Raw genomic sequence first — 17,981 nt, 5'->3', positions numbered from 1 at the left:
GCCCTTAGCTCAGGGTTCAGCTCCCAAGCCCTGCCCACATAGGCCAGAGCTTAAAGACACCGGTTATAGGCTTAGGTTAGATGTGAAGAACTTTCTAACCATAACGACTAGGGGGCCCTACCCCAAGATTCTGTACACTCAGCAGTCTCGGATGGGACTGCCCTGTGAAGGGACTTGCTTCTCCCCCGTATCCTGGTATCTGTATGCATCTTTCTTGCTCTGCCATCTCCCTCTCCCCTCCCAATTGGACTGTCTTCACTCCTTTGGGATCCCCTGGTATCTCTTCCCTCTTGTGACTTGGGTGTGTGTCCTTCCCCATGCCCACCGTCCTTACTCTGCCTCTCTGCCCCTCCTTGCCGGCCCCAGCGGACTACATCGTGATGCAGTTTGGCCGTGTAGCAGAGGATGTGTTCACCATGGATTACAACTACCCGCTGTGTGCGCTGCAGGCTTTTGCCATTGCCCTGTCCAGCTTCGATAGCAAGCTGGCCTGCGAATAGAGGCCTCCGTGTGCCCTGCAGGGTCGTGCAGCCCGGAGTGGAGCCGCCTGCCTGCGGAGACAGCCCTGCCTACCCTGTGTACATAGGCCTGCTGCCAGATGAACCTTGGGCTCAGTGGGTTCCCTGGCCTGGCCCGCTGGGAACTGGTCCTCTGCTGAGGCAGAGGAGTGGGATGTGCGTGAAGGGACCAGAGTGCAATCTTTCTGTGCCCCAGGAGCCACACACAGCCCCACTCTTGGGTTAGTATCGTGCTGCAGTCATGTTTGCCAAGCTGGGCAGCCTCTTCAGCTGGGAAGGCAGGAAGAGGTATATAGGGAGAGGAAGCACAACGCAGGGCTGCTGTGGCCCAGCCATCCACTCAGCCCAGGAGTCAGGTGATAACGGATCCCCACAGTAAGGGGCACAGTGAGCGTGTGTGTGTGTGTGTAGGGCACATCAGCCTCACACCGCAAAGGGCTTGCTTGCCAAGTGTGGCCCTTACAACTGCAGAAAGTCCCCTGATTTCAGAAGACCTCAGCCAAGCCTGGCAGAGCTCTGGGGGTTGGGCAGGACCTTGTCAGGATTGCAGGGGCCTGGTTCTGGGATCGGCCGGTGGGCTAGGGTTCTAAGTCATGTGATTTCTCTAGGTTTTCTCTGTGCACAGAGGCAACAGGAGGCCGGCCCTTAAGGCCAGATGTCTCAGAAGATAGGGCCTGCAGGACACAGGCTCAGAATACAGGAGGTGCATGGCACAGGCTCCCTGGATCAGGGCTGTCCTGGAAGCCCTGTCAGCTGCCCCAGGAGCTCTCTGCCGAGCAGCCCCTGCAGAACCCCCAGGAAACAAGGATGGGCCCAGGTGCCAGCCCCAGACGACACACAGGTAGGCATACCTGGGCTCTTGCTGGTTAGCTCGGGTGCTTGTGCCTGTGCGTCAGCTCCCACTGCAGTCAGCCTAGGTCATGGTTGCTGAGGACTTTGTGTGGTTCTTCATGGGGAGAAACGGGACAGGGTGAGGAGAGCAAGAATATTTCAGAACCATTAAGAGATCAGAGGGGCAGGACCCTTAGAGATCAACTAGTACAACGCTGTCACTGTAGGCAAGTCACTCAGCAAATGGTATGTGCACTGGGCCACCTGGCTGGTGAGTGGCAGTTCAGAACTTCAGCTCACCGGATTCCTTTGTTCCCACCATCCCCTAAGGAGCCGCTATCTCCGGTCTTCCTGTGGCCCAGTCCACATGCTCTCACCCTTTTGCCCGACTCCAGAGACTTAGCAAAGTCAGAGTTGATGTATGAAATTGGAACCATTTCAGGAGACTGGGCAGTTCCTTGCTGAAAGCCATCATGTCAGACTGACCAGGACTGGCTCCCCCGGAGAGCAGGCCTAGCGAGGCTGCTGCCCGTTTCCATATCTGGGTGTGATGGGTGGGGTGTGAGTGTCCTGGGGCCGGGCCTGATCTCTCCCTCCACTGCCATGCTTCTCCTTGGGTTGCACTGCCTGCCATGACGGCTTGGGAACACTGGTCTCCTGGCAGAAGCTGCTTGCCCACGTGGAGATCAGAAATCAGTGGTTAGCAAGCAGGAGTTGTTCCTCACTTCAGAGTAGATGTGCTTGGAAAGGCTACATAGAAATAGTTTTAAAACATAAAGTCATACTTGAAGCATGTTAGTGAAGCTCTGTAGTGAGGTTAAGGAGTTGTGACTTAAGTGGAAGTAGTATGCCCTCATTTCCTCATGATGTAGGTTTTCCTGTTTGAGTGCTTAAAGCAAGGCATCCCTGTTCCAGCACAGATCTGCCCACACCTTAGCCACAGGTCTCTGTGAGAGGCCCGTCCAGTGACCTAGCTTTTGTCAGCGCGGTCTAGCTCTAGACAGCTCTTAACTTGGGGCCATTTTGAGGGCACCAGATTTTTGTACTGGGGCTGGTCCACTTCCCCGGGAAATATTGTAGTGCCATCCTCCTTTCCGTATCCCAGTCTGGCTTTTCCTTTTCTGACTTGGAGAAGAGACCTGCTGACATTTGGGATGATGGAAACTAGATGATCTGTAAAGTCTGGTCAAGCTGTTTCTCTGAGTCTGTGATTTGACGGTAGAACAAGCTGGTTTTGGATCCTAGTGAGAGTGGAGATCCTGGTGGCCGAGTGGAAAAATCAGAAGCACAATGGAAAACTCCTATCCTCTGCTTTCTCCTCTTGTACACAAGAGAGGGAGTTGCCTGGATATTTTGGTGGGTCGGGAATGTGGGCTGTGTTCTAGCCTGGCTGTGGAGAAGGTAGCTCAGCAACAAAACTCTCTGTTGGGCATTGAGTGACAAGAGCAGTTGAGTCACCTGCTCGAGACCCAGCCTCACAAGATTTGTTCTTGTGACCCCATTCCCGGTGATGTTGGTTTTCCTTGACCACTGGCCTCACAGTCATGGGCCCAAAGACTCAAAGCTGCCAGAGCCCCTGGAGACCACCTGGGCTCAGCTTCTCCAGCAGTTAAGAGTTCTGGCTCTTTACGCCCTCTCTCCAGATGGTCCTTAGTTGGGCAGGGAACTCGATGATGAACAGTCCCTAAGAGAGCAGGCAGCTGAGACCTTAGGCAGCTCTTCTATGACTGCTCCTGGCTCCGTAACTCCTTCTGGGGCCACCCCCCAAAACTGCACCCTCTGCCCCCAAACAGTTCTTCTGCAGATGGTGAAGTTCACGTCCCCGACACTTCTTTCCTTCTGGCTCCAAGGTGCTCCGTGTCTGTCTGCGTCTCCGTGTCTGTGTGTATTTGGGGAAAAGGGCAATCTGCAAATCATCAACTAAGGTTTCTTAGGATATTGCTAAGAACGGACAGGCAAGGAATAAGGAAGTAGTGCACCTGCGGGTTGTGTTCGTTCCCGTGCTCTCTGATAAGGAAGCATGCCTGGGAAAGCACCAGCTCTCTCTCCCAAGGCTCCGACTGGGAGGATGCCATCCAAGAAAGTTGCGTTTCAGTTCCCATTCTACATTACCTGAAGAAATCAGTGTGTTGCATGCATTGCTTTTGGATGAATTTAAACGTATTCTAGTGAATGTGCCTTAAAAATCACGACACTAGTGCTGCAGGAGCATAGCATGTAAGGTACAGACCCATGCCAAGGACAGGTGTTGGAGGAATCCGCCAGGGAGGGTGACAATCACAGGCCAGAAGAGAACCTTTGGAGCCCACTCCTTCAATGACAATAAAGGCAAGAAAACTGTAGAAACAAGTTTTTCTTTGCTCTGTAAATAGCAGGGCATTTACCTCTAAATAAATCTGCCATTTATTCAGAGGCAGTTCTAAATTTAACAAGCAACAGTGATGACATCAAACTAAGAGTTCCATGCTTTCCTCACAGTGGGGGCTGCAGCGAGGGGAGATGCTGGGCTGGCCATAGCCACGGCTCTGTTATGCAAGCACAAATTCCACCTCCCAGTGGAGTCCCTGGTTTTCTCTTACCGCAGTTACACTGGCCTTGCCCTCTCTTCAAAAAATTCCTCGCCCCAGTCGAGGTATCCCTGTGGCGTCAGGCTGCCAGGTGGCCCTCAGCCCACACTGCTAGACAGCTGAATGAGTCTGCTTTCTTGCTGTGGCCAGCACTCACGGCCCTGACTTGTTGAACTGTAGCAGCCCCTAGGAGTAGGCCAAGGGATGGACTCTTGTTTGAGTTTATCGGTTACCTGTCCTTTTGTACCTCCAGTTTGCAGTCTTCTGTCATCTCAGGATAGTAGGGAGAGGCAGAGCTGAAGTACTGGGTTTTTTCATTTTCCAACCAAGTTGAGAGGCAAATTGGTCTTATAGAAGGCATTCCTGAACTTCATAACTATGTGATTTTGAGCAAACTGTGTAATTTTTCTAGGTCTGTTTTCTCATCTACAAAATGAGGAGCTCGGACTGACTTTCAGAGCTTACAGTAGGAGTCAGAGTGAATGAAAGTTGATCTTTGCTTTCATCACTACCTTTTCTAGCTCATCACTGTGCCTTTTTTCTTTCCTAAGAAAGATGTCACACCCCTTTCCTGTTCTGTTCTCCAGTCCCTGTCCCTTCCCCCATGAGGTCCAGGCAGAGCTGCAGATGAATCCCGAGTTTCCGAGAGAGGAACTTAGAGTGGCTCAGGAAGGGAAGGCCGACTCTGGCCTCCTTAATCCTGCATTTGGTGACAAAGGGGACTTGGTTAGGATGGGTGACACTTTTCTTGCTGGGAACGTACATTTAGCCAGTTCTCATAACGCTTAGAATGTGTATGTCTATTTGCACAAGACTGTCTCTTCCTATTTTGGAGTGGTCAGACATTTTATTTTGTTCCAAGTTATCTGGAGTTTTAGATGAACTTGCAAAACTGCTTTTATTAAGTGACTTTTTGAATAAACTCTTTGGTATTCTGGAGCAAATGTATTTATTTATTGGTATGTGCAATGACAAAGTTGGTATTTTCCCATGTTGACATTATGTACGTTGTAGAACTTAAGTGTTTGTCTAAATACAGACCATATATCAACAAATTAAACTTGAACTGTTTCAACACTACTGTGTACTTTTTTTTCCTATAAAAGGAGAAAAAAAAAACATGTCTCTTACCTACAAGGTTTTTTTTCTACACCATTCATTCCTTCTGTCCTAAGAGCCTCAGGAGTGAGGAGGAAGATGGAGGTAACAGGGGATCATGGCCTGTTTGGAAAGAATGACAATTGGGTCAAAATGGACCTCCCTCTGGCCTGCGCGTGTCAGGTATAAGGACGGTCAGGACTGCACGTGGAGGCTGGGGAAGCCTGGAAGAATGGGAGGGACAGAGGCACTTAAGTTAGAGCGACCCTCTGCAGGGTCGGCTGTGCCAGCTGGGAGAACGGGCGGTTGGTTCCTAAGTATCCCCGTGGGCCTGGCCCTAAGGAATGAAAAACAGGCCGTAGAGCTGGAAAAGGTGGCAAGGCCCAGGGTAGAAACAACATGAAGACCTTGCTCCTTGGTTCCTGTGGCCCTACCAGATCCTAACCTATTTAAACAGGACTTGGGACATGCTTGGGGATTTTCTTTTCAGCCTGAGGCCGCTCTGACATCAAGAGCAAGGGAGACTGCAGCTGTGGTGGAAGCAGACATGAAAGCGAACAGTCTGATCCTGAGGGAGGGGGTCAAGACTAAGGTCACCCAGAGGCTGCAGAGCCCCGCGTGCTGGGCCACCTGGCAGTCTGGGTAACCTTGGAAGGTGGCACGTGGCAAGTCCAGCAGTACAGGACTTGATGACAGTGACAGTGCTGTCATGAGCACCTACCACATGCTACACCCTGGGACAGAGACTTTATAAACTGTATCTCATGTAATCCTAACGGCCTTGGAAGGTGGGTATTATTCCAAATATATAAATGAAGAAATTGATGCTCAGAGAAGGAATGATTTAAGAAAAAGGACAAATCTGTCCTATTGTCTTTGTAGTAAAATGGGAAAGAAAAAAATGATCAAAGGTTAGACACATTTTAGAAACATTTGTTTAAAAATGGTCAAGGAAAAGTCAGATACTTCACGTTTTTCTCTCAATACTGCTAGACAGCTGAAGTGCTATATTTTTCTTTGGAATATAAACAATCTGGGTTTAAGAGTGTGGTAATTAGTAGGGTTGGTTTATTTGTTACCCCAGATTTGGCATTTTTATGTGGCCAAGAGCATTTCCTGCCCGAACCATGCCCATCTCCTTGGTTCTGCCTCTGTGGGAAACAGCAGATGCAGGCTATGACTAAAAAGGAAAGCAGTTTTTATTGTTTAATGAGTGGTCAGGTTAAAGAAAAATCTTTTAAATAACCATGAACAGGGTGACCATATGTCCAGGATAGCTCTGGTTTATACGTGTCATTATCCTGGCACAATTATTACCGAAGTTCCCAAGTGTCCCAGTTTGGGTCATAAACTTTTTGATCACCCAAGCCATAGAAGGTAGAGAGAGTATAGTATGGTGCTCCTACGCCATCTATTCTAGAGGCCAAAGGTGCCTCTACTCCTCTGCCTACTTTCCGGGGCCTAGCTTCTGGAGCTCACACATCACTAGTCCTGGAGTTAATGAGGCGCTTTCCTTTTGCCTCTTGTTATGACCCGGAAAGAGATCTCCTGGCTCGGTCACCAACATGACTTACCAAGCATGGTCCCAGGTGATGCAGCGGTTTCCTAGAGGCCAGCTATCTGCCCCCAGAGGGATGACTGCTCTGCCACAGTGACCAAAGGCCGCTGCAGACCTAGGGCCAGGGGAACTATCAAGGTCACAGCCCACACCAGTCCTGAGGCATGACGAGCACGAGGAAAGAGACATCAGGCAGGATAGTAAGAACCAGTGCCATGATTTTGGTCATCCTGAGTTGTATATTCACATACAGTTGTCATCTCTGGAGGATAAAATCATTCTAGACAATGCAAAAAGGACTATCTAATCTGAAATTTTTGAAAAGTACAACACAATATCTGCTATATAAATGTATTCCTACTATATAAATCAACGACGAGCTAGGGCAGCAAGAGTGATGAGCTCCCAGTACTTCTGGAACTATTTTCATAAGCCCCTTTCCCCCAAAATTTAACATTCCAAATAGTTGCTTATGTGACACCTTACAAAGCAACCTCATCAAAATACCTGAATATCCATTTCTTTTCACACCCACTCTCTGCTAAGAATGTCCTCTCTTCCTTGCCCACCTGGAGAAGCTCTTAGCATGCCTCAAGACCCACTTCCTCTGGAAAGTTTCTTGGATGTACTTGGCAAAAATGGTCTCTCTGTACTCCTGTAGATTTGGGTCCATACCTCAATTACAGCATAAAACTTTGTACAATAAAAGTATACCAGCTACCTCTTACTGAGTGGTTATTATGGGATAGGACCAACGCTGCTTTCGGGCACTGATGACTTCATTTAATCCTCATAACCACCCTGTGAGACCCGTGCTTTTACTCCCCTGCTTCAGAGGTGCGAAAGCCAAGGCTCAGAAGAGTTAAGGAGCTGATGAAATCTTACTGTGAAAACAGGCAGGGGTGGAATCATGACCAACATTGCTCTGCCTGAAGAATTCCCGATCTTGAGCCCTTTTAAAGTTCATAGTTCATTAAAAAAATAAATTGGATAAAGCTCCCACATTAAACCAAGCTTTTTAAAGGTAGGAATGGAGCCTTCTGTTCCCACTGCCCAATTCTGAGCAGTGTGTGCTGAATGAATGAATGAATAAGCTAAAAGGAAACATATGCATCTCTAATAGGGGAATCTATCCTAAGGCAGAAAAGAAATTTAAAACATGGACCCAGGACTCTCCTCATAAAGCAACCCCTAATGGTGAATGAAAGGAAAGAACACAGAAAACAATTCATCGAAACAGTGAAAAGCACCTACGTTATTTTTTTACCTTTAACATTACATCTAGATTATTTTCAGTACATTTTAAACTGCATTTGTTACAAGTGAATCAAATGTTCCACACAAAATAGATGCAATCTACTTTCCATAGACTCAGTCTTGGACTTTTCTCTATAATTCATTAACTATCAAGAAATGCCTAGTAGTAGCTGACACGTTATCTTAATACGACCCCGTACCTTCTAACAGCCGCCTGGATGCTTCTATTTGTGATTTAAACCACGCTCCTGTCATCTCACTCATGCCGGGAACAACAGAACTCTAAAAGCCATATCTAGCTCCAAATTTCTTAATGTTCAAGTCTTCCCCATTTCATGACTGGGAATGTCCTCAGGAATGTGTCCTCCTTAAACTCTCAGGTCTCACATGTAAACTGAATTCACTTATCCTTACTGGACAGGATGTATGGGTGCCATCTTGTCTCAAGAACACACATGACAGATGGAATCTTAGAGATGAAGCCTGTGGTTTGGTCCAATTCCTCCCAGGCCTAACCAGCCTCCTCCTCCTTTCCCCAGCTCTCTCAGAAGACTCAGATATCTGAATACGGAAACAGAAATGGTCTCTTCCCCTGGGCACTGCTACATTGGTTCTCTGCCACATGCTGCAACTTCCCTGTTAGGCTGGCACTTTGTCTACAGGCTCAGTCCTCCTCATTTCTGTTTCAATTCATGTGGTTGTGAAAACAAATTTCCCAGAGGGCACAACATTCAGAAACTGCTTCTAGGCAAGGACTGTCCACGAGCGCATGGGCTCTCTCCCCATTGCTGGCTCCCTGGTCTTCCAAATATCTCATGGCAGGACCACCACCCTTGGGCAGGCTTTCCTGTGGCCTCAGCAACCTCGAGCCTTGGCTCTGCAGGGCAGGGACTGAAGTCTCTATCTAAAGCTTCCTCTGGCCACTGACAGCCAGAGGTACACAGGTGCTTATGGGTTTGGCATTTCTGTTAAGCAGAACAGGGATAATGGAAGCTCGAGATCTAGGCAATATCAGAGCAAAGCAGTCAGTCCCCCAGCAGGTCTCTGGGCTGATTTTCCGGTCAATGGGTACCTTCTGCTCCTCTGGAGAAAAGGGGATCTGAGGCATCAACGCCCTAACAAGGCCGTCGCTGAGACGAAGGGCCTTCAGCTCAGACAGCAGGGTCCTACCCTGCTCTGGCGCCATCATCCCCACAAAAGGGGACCACTAACCTGCTCCAGGCCCAGAGAATAAGGCATCTTGGCCTCTGAAATCTTCACTCTTGCAACCTTAAGTCCTCATCATTGTGTAAGCTGATGTTCATTCCCAGGTAAACCATCTGTTAGTCCTAGCACAAAGAGGCGCACCTCTGCCCCCGAGTGGCCCACCGGTAGTTATGACAGATCTGACAATTACTCAGTGGACTGACTGTGCTGGAGGAAAGTCAGGAAGAGAAGGCGTGAAGCTGTCTTGTGTTCCTCCTAATCGCTGGGACGTTTTACAAGGTGGCAGGTGTGTGAGCACCAGGAAGAATACACGCTACCTACGGCAGTGACCTGACTGGCTAGGATACTTAAACACAGGGAATGAAGTGCAGGGCGCAGGGCCAAGGATGGAATCTGAGAGAGGAGATATCAGTCACGTTGGGACCAGGGTAATGGAGACTTCACCAAACTGGCTGTTCTCATTCTAACCCCGGGGGGTTCCGCTTCCTCAGTGTGCCACCTGTATATGCTTTGTCAGCACTGGTGCCCAGCCCCTCATCTCTAAAGTCCTGGGGCCACGTTTTGGTGGTTTCCTCCTGCTCCCTGTAACTGTCGGCGATGAACCCAGCATTCTCTGCCAAGACCGCGGGATCGTCTTCTTCATGAAGACAGCAGGAACAGGTTTCCGGCTTTGGGTCACACGAGGTACCAGAATTATCTTCCTGGGCTCTGGGGTCAGTGGGCATTTCCCAACCCAAATGGTCAGGTTCTTCTTCTTCTAGCACTCCCATGCTTTCAGCTATTTCTTCAGCAGAGGGCTCTTTTGGGTCCGGGTAATCCACCAGGACTGTTCCTGGCCTACGCTTGATGCAATCTGAAAGGTCATAAATTGGATAAGTCTCTTCAGGGTAACCTAGAGAGAAAAGTAGCACAAAGTCTTACTAAGAATGTCTCTTCAAAAAAATAAAGCGTCAGGCTCAAAGAAGCTTCTCAGGCGGTAGCCGTCCCATCCCAACAAATCCATTCAAGAAATCTCTCAGATGACTAACAGGTCTAAAGTTTCACTTGAGTAAATTCGTAGAAGTCTGGCTAACTATCCCAATTCAGTTGAAAATCCCTACAGTGCAGGGTGCTTGGGGCAGAGTGTAAGTCTCACACCTGCTTCTGCAGTAGTGATGAAGATTAAACAGACACAAGCCTTCAGTTAAAAAAAGAAAGAAAGAAAAAAAGAAGTACCAAACACCAGATGGAGAGAGCACAGCTCAAGGCTAATGTTTATAATTTCTATGTGGAACCATTTCCAAATCTTCAGGGGTGGGGGAGAGGCATGGGGAGAAGGAACGCTAAGCTCTTTGAAAAATACACCACAAAGCCTTCTACTAATCAAAACAACTGAAATGGCTTGTTAAATATCAGAAAGAGCGCACGCCTTAGCAAGACATGCCCAAGATCCCCAAGGACAAGCACTGCATTTCAGAAGACAGAATTTCCATTGTTGGCTTCTTCATCCTCACAAAATGGAACAAAAGAAAACAACACACTGGTAAACAAAATGAGTAATACTGGTCCTGAATCCCAGCTATGATAATAAGGAAAGAGAAAATGTTGCCAAATCAAAGAACAAAATGAAATAAATCTGTGTCAGCCACGCCTCGCCTGCGCAGCAGATGGCCTTGCGGAGCTCACATGCCAGTGCTGGCAGCCGCAGCCATGCTCGCTGCGCAGCGTGGAAAGCTGGAGAATTCCAAATCCGTTTACACATTAAGATAATCGGCAAATTCAACCCTAATGTAAACCACTTTTTGCCTACAAATTCTGAAAAGCAGTGGTCTCTTTTGGTGCAGCAGAATGTATGGAGAGAGATTTTTACATTTACTGTTTTTTTCTAATTATAACAGTCATACAGACTCATGTAGAAGATTTGAAAAATACAAAATTTAAAAAGAAAACAAATCATCTAAGATCCCACCACTGATAATAATTTGTTGTATTACTTCTGGCCTTTTTATCATATACAATTATATATTTTTTCTTTTTTAATAAAGGCTTGTACTGTATATAAAATGTTGCAGCCTGACGTTTTTCAGTCAACATTATATCATGAGCATTTCTTCATGTCATTAGGCATTCTAAAGTTGGCTGTAAAATAAACAGCCCATCACACAGCTACATAATTGATATGATTTACCACGCCTCTTCTGTAAGACATTTAGAGTCTTTTCAATTTTCCCTTATTGTAATAACACAGCAGTTAAAACCTCTGAATATAAATCCATGTCTACTTTCCTATTTCTTTAGAATACACTTCTAGAAATATGAAAACCAGAACAAAGGGAGTAGACATTTTAAAAGCCTTTTTTTTTACACTCTACCAAATTACTTTCCAAAAGAATGGTGTACATTTTTAGTCCTACTAGTGATGTAAAAGACTGTCCATCTTATCACATCCTCACCATCACTGACAGTAGTGTGTTAAGAATCTTGGCCAATGCAGTCTTGATTTCCAGGCTTACTAAGCTTACTGTGGATGGAATGCTGGGTAACAGGGACCTTAGCTACCCAAGGTCCTCACCGCCTCCTTGGTCAACAGCAGGGCCTGGGGAAGCCTCCTTGCTACTTGGCTTCCAGCCACTGAACACTTAAGTCCATTTTCCAGCATTTTGCTGCCTTCTTCCCACACCAAGAACAAAGCTTACCTGTAGACTACCATGCCTATCAGTTTAAGATGGTGAGGCTTGCTGAGGAAAATTAAGTAGTGACTCACACAAGTGCTGAGATAGTCCATATCAGCCAACATTACTGGTTACTCAAGAGCTTCATTAAAAATATGAGCAAGCAAAAAAAACTCACTGGTCCTATGAGGAAATCAGCAGTCCAAAACAGGGGAACCAATCTAAGCAAACTATGTAAAGAGCCCCTAAAAAACAGTCAAGGCAGGAAATAGGAGTTAATGTCAGCCAACTTAAAATTGATATTCTCAGTAATATTTAGAAGAATATTTTACCAATAAAACCAACATGGCTTCAATATAAAAAATGGAGCAAACAGCAAATAAAAAGGAGCTATTGGAAACAGAAAGTCATAATTACAAAACACATTTAAACTTAGAGGAAGAAAATAGCAGATTGAAATGTACATGGCTAAAAAACAAATTGCTGTATCAGAGTCCAAGTTGAGGAATTCTCCTAGAACAAAGATAAAAATCACCAAGAAACAGAAATTATGAGAAAAATGATAAGCTGCATGGAAGACTGATCCAAGATATCCAATCTCAGAATTACTGGAATTCTAGAATGAGAAGGCAGATTAAGTTAAACGGAAGCAACAACCAAAGAAATTATAAAAGAAAATGTCCTTGAGCTAAAGAAAGACTCAAGTCTTCAGATGGAAAACACTATGAAAAAATCTATGCAATCATACATACTCAGACATATGCCAATGAACCTGCCCAAATTCAAATTTTAAGTATTAAAAAGAATACAAATTTCCAGACAGAAAACAAACTAGCTAACTAAAAACAAGTTGCCTATTAAGAAAAAGAATCAGACTGGGATAAGATTTCTCATTTTCAACACTAAATGAAAGTACAGAATGAAGTAATGTTTTCAGACTTATAAATTATATGATCATATAATTTTATATCCAGCCAAATAATTATCTGCATAAAGGTAAAAAAATTCACATGCATAGACATCCAAGTGCTCAGAAAGTACAGCACTCTATATGGGGGTAGGGGGAGAGGCAATTAAAGAAGCATTCTGACAAATACAAAAATTAATCAAAAATTTAAACTCCTGAAAGATACCGTATACAAGAAAGTGGTGAACCATAAGTAAGAATTGTCAATGTAAAATAAATAATTATTGATAATGTGGTTAGAAATTTAATGCCATTGTTAAATACTTCAATCTTTAAAAGTTATTATCACTTGTAACTAAAATTCAACAACACTCAAGAGGTAGGTAGAAAATAAACATGGTAAGGACTTGACTTTATTTGGGAATGCGGTTATACAGTGAACATTTGCAATTTGGAGAAAAAATGGAATTCCAATTTTTATTTCCTTAATTACCAGTGAGATTGAAATACTTCTTCATATATTTTGTAGTCAGTTCCATTTTTTTTTCTGTGCACTGCTTATACAGGAAGACATCACTTTTCTAAATTAATTATATAATTTTTTATATATTAAAAAGATAACTTCTCAATCTTATTTGTTACAAATATTTTTCCAGTCTAATGTTGGCTTTTAAACGTTGTGATATTCTCTGATCTACAGAAGGTAAAACTTTTGTGTATTCAAGCTACACTATCTTTTTCCTTACAGTTTCTTGCGTTGCTTTAAAAAAAGTTAATCTTTTCATTTTGAAATAATTGTAGTTGTAAGAAATAATACAGAAATCCCCTGTACCCTTTACCCAGTTTCTCCCAATGGGGATATCTTGCAAAACTCTACCACAATATCACACATAGGGCATTAGTACTGACAGAGTCAATATACAGAATATTTCTATCACCACATCACCCCTTTATAGCCTACTCCTTCCTGCCCCGAGTTTCTCCTTAACCTCTGGCAACTATTCTGTTCACCATTTCTATAATTATGCCATTTCAAGAATGTCATATATACTGGGGCTGGCTGGGTGGCACCGTTGGTTAGAGTGCGAGCTCTGAGCAACAGCATCGCTGGTTCAATTCCCACATGGGCCATTGAGCGGTGCCTAAGCTGAGCTGTGGTGAGAGCACATGCTCCTAACAACAAGGTTTCCGGTTCGACTCCCGCATGAAATGGTGGGCTGCGCTCCCCCCACACACACACTCCCCACACCCCGCGCAACTAGATTAAAAGCGGCAACTGGCCTTGGAGCTGAGCTTACGCTCTCCACAAAGACTGAAGGTCAAAAACTTGACTTGGAGCTGACTGGTCCTGGAAAAACACAATGCTCCCCTTCCCCAATTCCCCAACACTGTTCCCTTCTCCAATTCCCCAATAAAATCTTAAAAAAAAAAAGAATGTTATATAAATAGAATCACACAGTATGTAATCTTTTGGAATTAACTTCTTTTTTCACTCAGCATAATTATCTGAAAATCCATCCAGATTGCTGAGTGTATCAATAGTCCATTCCTTTTTACTGCTAAGTATTAAGAGCACACCACAGTATCAATGCGCCACAGTTTAACCATTCACCTGTTGAAGGATGTCTGGGTTGTTTCCTGTTTTGGGCTGCTACAAATAAAGTTGCTACAAATATTCATGTACAACTTTTATGTGAACACACGTCTTCATTTATCTGGGATAAATGCCCAGGAGTGTAATTGCTATAGTAGTTGCATGTTGTTTTTCAAGAAACTACCAGAATGTTTTCCAGAGTGGTTGTACTATTTTACATCCCACCAGTAATGTATGAGTGAATCTAGTTTCTCCACATCCTCAACAGCATTTGGTGTTATTGTTTTTTATGTTATTGTTTTTTATTTTATCCATTCGATGGTGTGTAGTGGTGGTATCTCATTGTGATTTTAATTTTCATTTCCTTAGTGGTTAATGATGTTGAACATCATTTCATGTGCTTATTTGCCATCTCTAGATCCTCATTGGTAAAATGTCTGTTTATATATTTTTCCAATCTCCTAACTGGATTGTTTATTTTTTACTATTTTTGAGAGTTCTTTATATATTCTAGATATAAGTCCTTTGTCGGGTATATGATTTGAAAATATTTTCTCCCACTGTGCAGCTTGTCTTTTCCTTGTCTTAACAGGGTCTTTCACAGAATAAAAGTTTTTAATTTTGGTAAGTCCAGTTTATCAATTTGTCCTTAGATGAATTGTGCTTCTTGTCTGTATTTACAAAAAATTTTGCTGAAGTTTTCACAGGGATTGTGTTAAACCTGTTTGTCAATTTGGGAAGCACTGACATTTGCACTAACGAGTCTTCCAATCTACGGACATAGTATGTCTTCCCGTTTAGTTAGGCCTTCTTTGATTTCTTTTATCAGGGTTGTATAGTTTTCAGCCCACAAGTCCAGTACATGTTCTGTTAAATTTACACCTAAGTCTTTCATTTTTGTTTGAATGATTAAAAATTAATTTTGATGTCAAATTTTTAATTCTGATGTCAACGTGTTCATTGCTAAGATACAGAAATACAATTGATTTTTGTATGTTTATCTTGTGTCCTACAACCCTGCTGAACTTACTTATTAGTTCTAGGAGTTTTTAGAATAAATTCCTCAGGGGTTTCTACATAGCCAATCATGGAATCTGCAAATAGGGGCGGTTTTATTCCTTCCTTTTTAATCTGTATGCTTCCTCCCCTCCTTGACTTGCCTTACTGCACTACCTCGAACTACGCTGAATAAGAGAAGTCATCCTTGCCTGTTCCCAACCTTAGGGGGAAAGCACTCATCTATCACCATTAAGTGTAATGTTAGATGTAGGTTTTCGTAGGTTCCTTTTTTAATCAAGTTGAAGAAATTCCTATTTTTTTGAGAGTTCTTATTATGAATGAATCTTATGCTTAAAAAGTCCCATCCTGCTAAAGAGCCGGTACATATTTGTAACCATTCTTTTTCTAGTTTTTAAGGTTCCTCTTCTCCATCCTTAACTATTTAGTATATCTGGAATCATTTTGCTGTTAAATGTGTAGGCTCATACCTCTGCTCTGGCAATAATGGAAGCATGGAGGCTCCGCCCATTAAACAATTAGAAAACCAAACAAAGAACAGCAAGCACCAATTTTCAAACATTACATAATAGGTAGTGTAGCATGATCCCTGAGAAGAGGGAAACAGAGCCCAGTGGTCTCATTGAGTTGGGAAGACAGATGAGAGGTGAAGGAGGCCAGGGCAGCTAGAATTTACAGGGAAGAATACTAGAAAGAAAGGGGCTTCACAGAAGTCGAGCTCCAGAGATCTTCAGAGGGAACGCTTTATGTTTGTAGCTGAGCTCTCATTTGTGCATATATGGGAAAGAACTACCCAAGGCCAAGAAAATAACTACTGAAAGCATTAGGCCTAAAAATTACTGGAGCTCACACATAGCTGAGAATAGTTCACGTTCCCAGTAGCCAGAAAGGAAAGACCCTGTGGAGAATTAGGTAGACTCCTGAAAAGGGTACTGCCTTACTAGGAGGCCTAAATTAGCCACAGAGTAAAGACTGCTCTGGACTCACCCTAACAAATCTTAGAAACAAGCCTTTAAGGGAACTTAACTGTGTGACAGAAAGAAGGCCAACACTTTTTAAAGCACTAAAACAAAATCCAGCATCCTACAATGTAAAATTTGCAACATTCACCATCCAACCAAAATTGACCCGGCAAAAAGGCCAGGAAATTAGGACTCATAACAAGGGAAAATAATAATCACCAGAAACACAACAAAAAATGGCACAGATGATAAGAGCAGCAGCCAAGACTGTTAAGAAACTGTTATAAATATGCCTCATATGTTTAAGAAGGTAAAAGAAAATATGAATGTATGAGAGAAATAAAAGTTATAAAAAAGATATGGTGACAAAAGGAGACTAGGCTTTGGGTGATGAACACACAACAGAGTATACAGGTGCCATATTATAAAGTTGTACACCTGAAATTTATAGTGTTAATAACCAGTGTTACCCCAATAAACTTCATTAAAAATGGCAAAAAAATTGAAAAAATACATTAATGAGATTAAGAGATTATATATGGCAGAAGAAAAGATTGATAAATATGAAGACAGAGCAAGAAAATAAAGACAAAGCAAGAAAAATTATCCAAAATTAAGCATGTATGAAAAAGACTGAAAAAAAGACAGACCGTACAAGACCTGTGGGGCAATATCAAAGGTCTAACACATATGTGCAACTGGAGAAACAGGAGGAGGACAGAGAGAGATCATTAATGAAATAATGGCCAAAAAACCCCCAGATTGAGGATCTACGTTTCCACCTTGAGAAACTAGGGGGGGGTGGGAAATGACAAATTAAACCCAAAGTAAGCAAAAGGAAGGAAATAGTAAATAAGAGAAATCAATAAAATAGGAAACAAAAAGAAAAATACCAATGAAACCAAAATATAGTCCTTTAAAAAGATCAACAAAGTTGATATACCTCTGGCCAGTCTGATTAGGGACAGAATCTGGAGAAAGAACAATTTACCCGTCAGTATCATGAGCAGAACAAGGTACAACCCTACAGACCTTACATACATTAAATAGATTATAAGGGAATGCTATGAACAACTTCATATCAATAGTAAATTTGACAATTTGGATGAAATATGTAAATTCCTTGAAATATACAACTGTCAAAGCTCAGTCAAAAAGAAACAGATTAACTTGAATATCACTGTTTATCTGCTAAAGAAATTCAATTCATAGCTATGTAAGTCTTCCCCAAAAGAAAACTCTAGGCCCACATGGTGTCACTGGAGAATTCCATCTAACATTTAAGGAAGAAATAACAGCAATTTTATACAAACTTTTCAAAATGATAGAAAAAGAAAAAACACATCCCAATGCATTTTATGAGGCCAGAATTACCCTGAAATAAAAACCAAAGCGATTACAGGAAAGGAAAATCACAGACCAATACCCTCATAAACACAGAAATAAAAAGTCCTTAGCAAGTTGAATCTAGCCGTATATAACATCATGACAAAGAAAGAATTTATCCCAGGAATATAAAGTTGTTTAAACATTCAAAAGTTAGTGTAATTCACCATATTAACAGAGTAAGACAGAAAAATTATATGATCTCAGTTGAACAAAAATTCAACACCCATTCATGATTAAAAATTCTCAACACAGTAGGACTAGAAGGAAGCTTCCTCAACCTGGAAAAGAACATCCATGAAAAACCAACAGCTCACATCATACTAACGGAGAATGTGTGAGCGCTTTCCCCCAATATCTGGAAAATAAGGATGCTTGCTCTCACCACTTCTATTCAGTAGTGTACCAAAGTTTCTGACTGGTGCAATA

General features: G+C 43.3%; 2 protein-coding genes across 10 annotated transcripts in view; one reads left to right on the top strand and one right to left on the bottom strand.

Moving 5' to 3' along the window:
* TUB (TUB bipartite transcription factor) overlaps positions 1 to 4,993 on the top strand; it is a 92,060-nt gene extending 87,067 nt beyond the window's left edge. For all 5 annotated transcript variants that reach the window (XM_019629268.1, XM_019629269.1, XM_019629271.1 and 2 more), the window contains exon 12: positions 367 to 4,993. In XM_019629268.1, coding sequence (XP_019484813.1) covers positions 367 to 500 — 134 coding nt within the window. In that variant the 3' untranslated portion in view covers positions 501 to 4,993. The remainder of the gene's footprint in view (positions 1 to 366) is intronic.
* Positions 4,994 to 6,770: 1,777 nt separating this feature from the next.
* RIC3 (RIC3 acetylcholine receptor chaperone) overlaps positions 6,771 to 17,981 on the bottom strand; it is a 40,036-nt gene continuing 28,825 nt past the window's right edge. For 4 of the 5 annotated variants that reach the window (XM_019629273.1, XM_019629274.1, XM_019629275.1 and 1 more), the window contains one exon: positions 6,771 to 9,927. In XM_019629273.1, coding sequence (XP_019484818.1) covers positions 9,494 to 9,927 — 434 coding nt within the window. In that variant the 3' untranslated portion in view covers positions 6,771 to 9,493. The remainder of the gene's footprint in view (positions 9,928 to 17,981) is intronic. The other variant, XM_019629278.1, reaches the window with a different exon arrangement.

The sequence above is a fragment of the Hipposideros armiger genome, unplaced genomic scaffold (genome assembly GCF_001890085.2).
Source record: "Hipposideros armiger isolate ML-2016 unplaced genomic scaffold, ASM189008v1 scaffold_834, whole genome shotgun sequence".
In the NCBI taxonomy this organism is placed as follows: Eukaryota; Metazoa; Chordata; class Mammalia; order Chiroptera; family Hipposideridae; genus Hipposideros; species Hipposideros armiger.
The sequence above is the reverse complement of the archived record's forward strand: the minus strand, read 5'-3'. Positions and strand labels throughout refer to the sequence as shown.